The sequence below is a fragment of the Anastrepha ludens genome, chromosome X, assembly GCF_028408465.1.
Source record: "Anastrepha ludens isolate Willacy chromosome X, idAnaLude1.1, whole genome shotgun sequence".
Taxonomy (NCBI): domain Eukaryota; kingdom Metazoa; phylum Arthropoda; class Insecta; order Diptera; family Tephritidae; genus Anastrepha; species Anastrepha ludens.
The window spans coordinates 13,387,141-13,397,419 of NC_071503.1; the positions used below are offsets into that span (position 1 = coordinate 13,387,141).

At 38.3% G+C, this 10,279-nt stretch overlaps 1 protein-coding gene across 4 annotated transcripts; it reads left to right on the top strand.

The window, feature by feature from the left end:
• The first annotated feature begins 7,967 nt into the window (after positions 1-7,967).
• Positions 7,968-10,049, top strand: LOC128869537 (uncharacterized). 4 transcript variants are annotated; one of them, XM_054112103.1, is made up of 3 exons: positions 7,968-9,298; positions 9,356-9,742; positions 9,798-9,885. In XM_054112103.1, exons 1-3 carry the CDS (start codon positions 8,482-8,484, stop codon positions 9,875-9,877), a joined length of 1,284 nt encoding a protein of 427 aa, XP_053968078.1. In that variant the 5' UTR covers positions 7,968-8,481; the 3' UTR covers positions 9,878-9,885. The 4 variants fall into 4 exon arrangements, with proteins under 4 accessions (XP_053968078.1, XP_053968080.1, XP_053968077.1 ...); XM_054112105.1 differs by lacking the exons at positions 9,356-9,742; positions 9,798-9,885 and adding an exon at positions 9,959-10,049 and having other exon boundaries at positions 7,968-9,306; XM_054112102.1 differs by having other exon boundaries at positions 7,968-9,742.
• Positions 10,050-10,279: the final 230 nt, after the last annotated feature.

The window sequence follows — 10,279 nt, forward strand, 5'->3', positions numbered from 1 at the left end:
GAATGCATGCATCTGTGTTTCAAGCGGAGGTGTATGCAGTTGAAGAAGCGATGAACTTTGTTGTGGAAAAACGATGGAGAGACAGATCTATATGTGTCTGCAGCGACAGCCAAGCAGCGCTTATGGCCTTAGACAGCCATCAAACCCCATCAGGGGTAGTGAAGTCCTGTAAATCCAGGCTGAACTATGTCGGTAGACATAATAGCCTGATGCTAACATGGGTCCCGGGACACGTGGGTATCGCGGGTAACGAGACCTCTGACCCCTTAGCTAAGATGGGCTCTGAGGCCAACTTCTTTGGCCCAGAGCCCGCATTGCCACTCCCCTCTGCACCCATCACGGCCACGGTTAGCAAATGAGTAACTACTATCCACAAGCGATCATGTCCGATCGACTGTCGCAAACCCTTCTGCCATTAAACAGAGGGGAGTGCAGACGGCTGGTTGGACTGATGACGGGCCACTTTCTGTGGGAAAAGCACATGGAAAGGTTGGGCATCTCAGACAGTGTACTCTGCCCAGCTTGTGAAGAGGAGGATGAGACGGCGGACCACTTCCTGTGTGTCTGCCCCGCTTTCGCTCGAATCAGGTTTGAGGTCTTTGGCACTGATGTGTTAAGAAGCGACCATCTTGGCTCCTTGGCAGCACAAGATCTACTCAGATTTCTCCGGAGATCGGGTAGACTTAAAGAAAATTAAAAGGGAATCCAAGTGTAGTACAATGGACTCAATTAATGTCTGAGTGCTGCACTTGCTAGTTGTCCCGACAAAAACAAAAAAAAAAAAACAAAAAAAAAAGGACTAGGGTTTGGAACCAACACACCCCACCAATTATTCCCTGTGGAAAGTCAGCAAAAAAGTAAGTACCACAAAAGAGTACCGCCCACAACTTCGTAAAAAAGATGGTTCATGGGCGAAAACCGCAATCGAGAAATCTGAGCTTTTTTCTAAATGTCTAAAAGATATTTCAGGAGGATGGTTCCATGTGTAGAAGTCCACGCAAGTGCGGAAAGTTACTCATCGCCATTCACTTGGGAATGGCCAGGACGATTATTCTGCATATGGTTAAGCAGCTCACAACGGCCGGGACTAGCCCACGTATCCTCTGGGTAGCTTCCGAACATCCGTTCGGGAGTGAGCTAACGTGAGAAGGCGAAGCATTCCAGGATAGCTGGTTGTGCGCTGGGTTTGGGACCCGCCACTTAAAAATCTCCCCCAATGAAAAGTCTAAAAAAGCCTCAGATGAGAACTTCCAACACTGATGTCGACCCCTGCAAACGAAATAAGGAATATGATTTGAGGGCATGCACCTGGAATGTCCGGTCCCTTAATGGGGAAGGTGCCTCTGCCCGGCTGGTTGATGTCCTCGTGAGAGTAAAGGCTGACATCACTGCCATCCAAGAGATGCGATGGACGGGGCAAGGAAAGAAAACCATAGGACCTTGCGACGTGTACTATAGCTGCCATGTAAAGGAGCGCAAATTCGGTGTCGGATTTTTTGTAGGAGAGAGACTTCGTCGCCAAGTACTGTCGTTCACTCCGGTGGACGAGCGTCTCGCAACAATCCGCATCAAAACCCGTTTTTTCAACATATCGCTAATTTGCCCACGCCCCGACGGAAGAGAAGGACGATGCGACCAAAGATTCCTTCTATGAGCGCCTGGAACGTTCCTATGAGCGCTGCCCCCGCCACGACACAAAAATCGTGCTTGGCGACTTCAACGCCAGGGTGGGCAAGGAGGGAATTTTTGGTCCCACAGTCGGAAAATTCAGCCTGCACAACGAAACATCCGGTAACGGACAGAGGCTGATCGACTTCGCCGGGGCCCGAAACATGGTAGTCTGGAGCACCAGATTCCAGCATAAGAAGATTCACCAAGCCACCTGACTGTCTCCTGATCGAAAAACACGAAACCAGATCGATCATGTTGTGATAGATGGAAGACACGCCATTTGGGCTTAGGAAAAGTCTGTGCACGTTTCATTCCTCAGAACTAACAAATTGCTCAGAATTGAACATTCGAAAGACCTCATTAAAGAGGCGAGAAAAGATGAGACCTTCCTTTACAACATTGTAACTTTTAATACGTAAAAACATTTTTTTGCAACAGCTGATCAGCAATAGTAAATACAATACATATATAGCTATGTTTCTTATTCCGTCTTAACAATATTCGTTTATACGTTTCAACATTTATATGTGTATGGCAACAGAGCTGCTTGTAACAAAAACTTAGCAACAGAACGGCTATATATTTAGTATTTATATACATAGCTATATTGTTTTGTATTTCATCTTCACACTATTCTATTATGCGATTATATACATACTATATGTGTATAGCAATTTTGAAACAAACAACTCCGTTGCCATTACAGTGCGACTATAAATATGTAAAAATAATACACTATTAATACAGGTAAAATAGTGTGATTAATTTTACCTGCACCTATTCACTTATGCATCTATTTTATACATTGTGCAAGCCGTTTCCGCATGTGCTATCCATTGGTATATGTTTCAACTTTTTAATCTGACTATAACTACTAAAAAAAGCTACGACAAAATTTAGCACTCCGTGTTTTTGTGCACATTTTATCAACTAGACACCCACATACTTGAAGTAATATACTAATTAATTATTGACCTATTATCAGAGAACATAAAAATAATGGCTTCGAGATTTTCTGCAGTATTGAAATGTCCGACACAGAACTTTTCTGTTGTCTGCAACTTACTGTACGCTCATGCGCGCACTTGACGCACAGCAGCTGCGGCTGTCGAGCATTTAGAAAGACATATGTATGTATTTACACACATACCTACATATGTTTATTGATGCATACATGATGTATGTATGTACGGAGCCAGTTAAAGACTTGGAAGATAGTCAAGGACTTGCTTGACTTTGAGAAAATATAAAAATTTATTTTTTGAATTTAATTTTGGGGTAGTTCTGAACACTATAGGTATTAATACTGGGCTGACTGCCAACATATTCGACAGTCGTATTTATACTTATACCTCATTTTACTGTTTTAGGTACACGACTACATATGTTTATTTTTTGTTATTCTTAAAATTCATGTGTATGTCTATCTTTTGTTTTTCTTAAAATGTGTTTATCTTTTTTATTTTTAAAATACATATGTTTATCTCTTGTTATTTATGTTTATCTTTTGGTATTCTTAAAATATGTTTGGACTTGTTCAGCCCTGCACGATTATACTTATACAGGCATGTTCTGCAAATCGTTTTCGGCCAATATTTTCGCATTTTACGTTTTCAAATCGTTTGACATGTCCTGTAAATCGTTCCGTTTTTGTTTTTTTTTCGAACATCAGCAAATCGTTTTGTCACCCTGTTCTGTAAATCGAAATCGTTAAAATTTTCCAGTTAAATTTTCGGCAACTTAAACGTTAGCGGTTTGTGGCATTCTTATAAACTGTTTGTTGAAATAAATTTATCAAAATATGAGTATTTACTCAAAATAACTGCATATATATATTTATGTAAATAAAAGAGTTTATTTAAAATATTTAAGATTTTTTCAAAAACTTTTAGGTCAAAACACAAGAACTCCAAGCAAGAGCTAATTTTAGTCGAGTTTATGGAATCTCATCCAGATTTGGCTAAGAATTTTTCGAAGGGCGACAGAGTTGATGTTGAGGAAAAAGGAAAGAGCTATCGACGCTACTAAATGCAGAAGGGCCGCCCCAAAAAGATGTTAATGGATGGAAAAGAGTAAGTATTTAGTCAAATATTAAAATAAATATTTTTGAGTTGTCTTTTTTCAAGATGTGGTCTGACTGGAAAAAGGTTGCCCATAACAACAGGAGATGGACCCTTTAGAAGGTGAAGAATGTGTTGCAAGAACTTGTGGAATTTTTACAGCCGTTGAGGGCATAAACCATTCTAGAAGCTTTGGGACAGAAGAAAATAATAGCGCTATCGAATCTGAGGAAGAACGTCCCCAAACAAGTAGGGAAGCGGTGGCTACCCCGAGAGCTGCCAAAAGGCCACGTGTGTCAACGCAGGACAGCCTTCAGACGTGTATGGCAACGCAATCTACTTGTATGGAGAAAATATCCACCACTTTAGATAACATTTGCGAAAACCAACACAAGATTGCAAAATCGCAGGAAGATGAAAGAGAAGAGATTCGAAGACTTTGTCGTGCTGTTGAGATACAAAATGAAATGCTGGCAGAGCAAAATGGAGCAGTTGCAACATGAAACAGTTAAAATTAAAATTAAAATGCTTGAGATAGAGACTAAAAAATAAATATAAAAGAATCTTATTGAACTGTTATGTATATATTTACTTTTAATATGAATAAATTTTATGTTTCATAATACATATTAAATTTCTAGCAATAGAGTCTCTTATATTTCTGCCAACACTATATAAACTACTGTTTTCCTCATTTTTTGCAATTTCCTCATCAATTGGATTGTTTTCTAATACACTTTCTGTTTCAATGTCATCTATTTGATTACTCCTACATATGTTATGTAGTGCGCAACAAACATTTATTATCTTCACTACCTTTTGCGGCGTATATGGCAGGGTAGTTTTTAAACAACGAACCCAACTTTTTAATACTCCAATAACACGCTCAACGATGTTACGTGCTTTTGCATGCTGCTGGTTAAATCTGTGTTCTGCTGATCTTGGGTCTGGGTTTCTATATGGAGTCAGTAGAAATGGCTCTATACCAAAACCAGAATCTCCCAGTAACCAAGACCCTCGGTCACCAGCTTCATACTGCGATAGGTAATAGTGTTTTGCACTGCTCATACTAAATACGAAAGCGTCATGGTTTGCACCAGGCCGAGTTGCATCTACTGCTCTTATTATCATACCAAAATCACAAATCTGTAAAATAAAGGCAGTAAATTTTAAATTTTAGAAACACAATTTAAATTCATGCTTACAATCATTGCGTTTATGTTAAAAAAACCTTTTCGGTAAAAAAATAGATGCTCGTTCTCAAAAGGTTTAATCAGAGCCACATGTGTTCCATCAATACACCCTATTACTCCTGGAATACCGAATTTTTCTACAAAATGATTTTTTAGAATCCTCTTCAGACATTTTCAGCTTAATCCACTTAGGACACAGAACATTTTCCAAAGCATTGATCATTTCGGATAATATTTTTGAAACTTTGCTTCTACCCATAGCAATATCTGTATCCCAACGTTGATAGGAACCTTCTGCAAAAAACCTAAGACTTGCTGCCAGCTTTAGTAAAATAGGTATGGACGTTTCTTTGACGAAATGTTTTACTTCATTGAGCACTTCTAAAAAAGCGTACTTGTTTAGGCGATAGTTGGAAACAAATTTAAAGTAGAAAAACTTAATGAATGCAACAAAGTATAACCATTCTAATCTTACGTAGAATCCGGTGCACTGAGAGGATTCAAATGATCTCTTAAGCGCCGCCTTTCTATTCTACTTTGGTAATCTTGCTCCTGTTCGTTTAACACATAAGCTGCCATAAAAAACATGATCATTTTTTAATTAAATCCGTTTATTTTGAAATTATTTCGTATTTTATGCCAACGAATTCTTTTGTCATTTGGTTTGTTTAGTTGTCAAAGAGAAATCAGTTGTTTCGAACTTAAATTCGAATTTAAATGAAATCGGACGAATTACAGAACACCCAAAACAAAATCGTACGAATTGCCATTTCGGATCCGAATTGAAATCGCGCGATTTTCAGCACATGCCTGATAATACCTATACTTATTTAGTATTTGTGACTGATATCATTCCTTAACTCGCTTCCCTCTTCATTACCTGTCCATAGCAATGAAAATCCCTCACATAACATAAAGTACGTGATGCGAATGTTGCTGTGGAATATAAGGGGACTTTCAAATAACTACGTCGAGTTAAATATCTTAATTAACGAACGCCAACCAGAAATAATCGCGTTACAAGAAACTCACATTCCATTTAATAAAACTGCATACCCTCTAAATAAATACATTAGCTATGTTATTGTATAATATCACCCAAATAACACCAGTTGTAGGCAAGGCATCGCTTTCTTCATTAAAAGAACAATTAACCATAAAATAATAATTATTTATTCTAATACCTATATCATTTTTAGCTATACAACTAGACCTTGGATTCAAAATCGCCATGCGCAATTGCTACAGCCCTCCTCATCATAATTTTAACTACAAGGAGGTTATTGATTTAATAAATGTTGTGGCCCCATTAGTAGTCTTGGGTGATTTTAATGCCTTAACCCACTAATGGAAGAGCAAAAACCATTGAAAACTTGTTTTATATTAAAATCGTTTTGTTCTAAATTATGGCCAACCAATTACATTTTTTAACCCACAAATCTTTCACCCATCCTGACGTAATCCTTGCTTCCGCATCTATTGCCCCGAATAACAAAACGAATAACAGCGATCACGAATAACAAACCAGTATAAAACAATGTCTACAGAAAAGCAGCTTATATCAAATCAATAATTCGTTTTTCTGGCCACTTATCAATACCACAAACAAGAAAAAACATTTCCGTAAAATTACCTTATTGGTCTAACTTAACAATCAAAAACAATCGCTGTAGACTATATAAATACAAGAAGAAATTTACGAATATAATTTAATGAAATTCAAAAAACCAAACCTAGTGTTCTGAGGAGAGTTTAAGTCGGCTAAAAGAAAATATTGGTAAAAAATAACGTTGAATATCTTCTAATCCTAAGCAGATTTTGTCCGACATAAGATTGCTGACTGGTTCCACACACCATTGGTAAACAAAGCGCAATAACCTATCCACTCTCCACAAGATATCGCCGAACAATCTTAGTCGTCCTATTTCAATAATTGCCATTTTCATCCCACATTGATCCCTCAAAAAAGACCACATAATTCATTACTGTTATTCAAATTCTTCCTCTTCACCCAAAGCCTCATTAATTGAAATGTCACTTTCTACTCACGAATTTGACTGTACGATTTCTAAAATATCTGAAAAAACACATGGGACAGATAAAATGTCTAACACAATATTGAAAAATCTACCCTACACCTTAAAAAATACACTTGTAAAACTTTATAATGATATATTCACTTCAGGTGTTTTCCCTCAAGCATGGAAATCAGCCTTAATTATCCCCATCCCAAAACCAAATAAACCTTTCAATCTCACCGCTAACTTTCGTCCAATATCTCTGCATGCCCTTGTATGTCCAAAATATTAGAAAAAAATTATAGCAGCACGAATAATGTGTTTTGTAAAAATAAACGGAGATGCTTTCCATTTCAATTCAACCGGACTTTTCGGGTCATGTTCTTCGATTTCCATGTAACTCAAATATGTTGCTCTCTAGTCAAAATAATGAGACAGGTATTTTTTTGTTCGCCCGAAAAATTTTTTTTCAAGAGTTATCGGCAATTTTGTTTTTCGGCTCCAAATCGATTTTTTTTAATTATATAAGACATTTTTTTTTTAATTCCCATAACTTAGTCAAAAATGAACCGATTTTAATAATTCTGAGTTCAAAATGATCGTCATTACTTACACGAGCGACTTAATGTAGAAACAATTGCAAAAAAGTAGTTGAAAATTTTTTATTTAGCAAAAAGGAAAAAAAATTGAAATTTTTTCGAAATTCAATATTTTAAAAAGTGTATTTTTTTTTATACTTGTTGGGAGCACCACCTAATTTACATGACATAATTTAAGTATAGGGTTAATTGTATAGTTTTTATTTAATAATTTAGTATTATAGTCTAATTTATAAGATTGTAATATTTTTTACTCGTTACACCTGGTCACCCTAATTCTTGTACCCCTGTCCTTGAATTATATTAAGACACATTATCCCATATTTGTCATTTCCTAACGTTCGTATTGACGTACATTCTTATGTACATACATTATATACATATAAGCTGTGCTAAGCAAATATTTCGAGACTTGAATCTCGACATCAGCTGTGGCCGGTGAACTTGAATAAATTGTAAAGGGATAAACAAACACACGAACGCGTAAATTTCTAAAGTGCGAATAAATAAATTATAAAGTTTTGTGAAAATAAAAGTGTTTTATTAATTCGAAAATTAATAGCCGCCAAAAAAGCTTGGGGGCCCAACACTTTGGTGACCCCGACGTGATATTCGTGTGTTCTACTTGTGTAAAATAGAAATTATTATTCAATATAATAATATTTGTTAACCCTTCGAGAATATCGTGTTACGGTAGTTAATTATTGTCGCGTAGTCGTTTCTAATACCTACCCAATAAATAAAACCATTTGTTAACTTTGTGCGGGACTTGTAAAACAAAGCAGTTAAAACCGCAACCATATTTACGGCTAAAAATTAACTTGCACCGTTTTCTATTTACTAACTTTTTCAACGGTTTCCGTGTACATAGAACCGTGCCTATAAATTCGTGCGCTATCGATATAACCGGTCAGTTAATTTTAAAAGTCCAACGTTCAACATGTCGCTCAGTCCAGGTAATGGTACCTTCATTAGAGGCAATTCACCACATACTGTACCATCGAGTGGGCAACCGTCTTCAGATCGCGTGTCGTATTTAAAGCTGAAAACAATGTCAGTCTTTAATCGACTTGAGCATACAGCAGCAGAGATGAACACCGAAATGCTACAAGGCATGGATGAGTACGGTTTGGCAGCAATCATGGAATCAGTGGGAGATTTGAAAGCAACATTCACCGCCGCTCACACCAGTTTGGAGGAAATGGAATTTGAGTCTATTGCTAGTGACCTGCCCTGCAAGTTCGATGCTACAATGTTCACCTCCGTCATTGACAACGATGGCGACCTAACGCAAAGCGATAAGCTGCAATACCTGCGTTCCGGCTTGAGTGGTGCTGCTTTGGATACTATCCAATCTCTGGAGATAAGTGAAACTAATTATAAAAATGCATTAGATTTACTCAAAAAACGTTTTGATAACAAGCGAATTATATTTCAGGCACACATCAGACAGATCTTTGGGCTGGACAGGGCAGATGCATCCGCAAGCAAGTGGCGGAAGTTGACGGACAAGGTTACATCACATATACGCGCGTTGCAGTCGCTTGGGTCACAAGAACAAATCTCTGACTGCATCATAGTTGAACTATTAATCCAGAAGTTGGACAAGGCTACTCAATCCAAGTGGGAAGAAAATTCATCTAGCAACGAACTGCCGTCGTGGGATCAGTTAGCTGCATTTTTGGAAAAGCGGTGTCGTACCCTCGAAAATGTGGAGCATGCCATACAAACCCAAACGGATCAAGTTGACAGAAACGGTAAAACTGTAAGTACAAATAAAAGAAAATCATTTGTCGTTTCGAATGCCTCAGTAGGTGGTTGCGCGTTTTGTCGGTGCCCTGATCATAGAATTTACCACTGTCAGCTATTCTCCACTCTTTCTCCAAACCTTCGCCAAAAAAAAGCCAAGAAGCTCTCGCTTTGCCTTAACTGTCTAAAGGGTGGCCATCAGATGAGGGATTGCAAATCTGGATCCTGTAGAGCTTGTCAACTGAAACACCATACGCTTTTGCATTTTGACCGCACATCTTCTGCTTCAACTTCTATATCAGGCTCAGTCACGCAACCACCCACATTGAAATCAAACACCATAGCTGCAACATCATCTGTCCCATCTGATGCTGTGCTTCTAGCCACTGCAGTAATTTTTGTCAAAAATCGTGCTGGTACCTTCATGACATGTCGGGCGCTTTTGGATTCGGGTTGACAGCTTCATTTTATTACAAATCGTTTTACTAATCAATTACAACTTCGTAGGACCAAATATTAGGCTGCAGTTTCGGGCATCGGGGATGCCAACCTGTCAACTGAAGGCTATTCGGTCAATGTTGTACTGAAGACGCGGACTTCAGATTTCTCAACGCACCTCACTTTCGTCGTTGTTGAAACAATCACTGACAATCAGCCTGGTTTTTCAGTGAGCATCGCGGACTGGAACGTCCCTTCGAACATACAACTAGCTGATCCCAATTTCAACATGCCTCTGCGTATTGACTTGCTTATCGGAGCAGGACTATTTTTCGAACTTCTCTGCGTTGGGCAGATACAGTTGGCGCCCGGATTTCCAGTTCTTCAAAAAACTCTTCTCGGTTGGGTGATATCAGGTGGTGGTCAACAGACTTCTAAGCTTTCGTCATTTGTGGCCAATCAAAGGTCTTCGAGAGACATCGACTCTGATACCCGACTAGACGATTTCGTACGTCGCTTCTGGGAAGTAGATCACGTTTTTGAGCCAATCA

Excerpts from the sequence above, each read along its gene's own strand:
- LOC128869537 (XM_054112102.1), top strand. The coding sequence starts at position 8,482 with ATGTCGCTCAGTCCAGGTAATGGTACCTTCATTAGAGGCAATTCACCA. Across the intron at positions 9,743-9,797 it reads TCGGGCGCTTTTGGATTCGG|GACCAAATATTAGGCTGCAG; the intron begins GTTGACAGCTTC and ends ACAACTTCGTAG.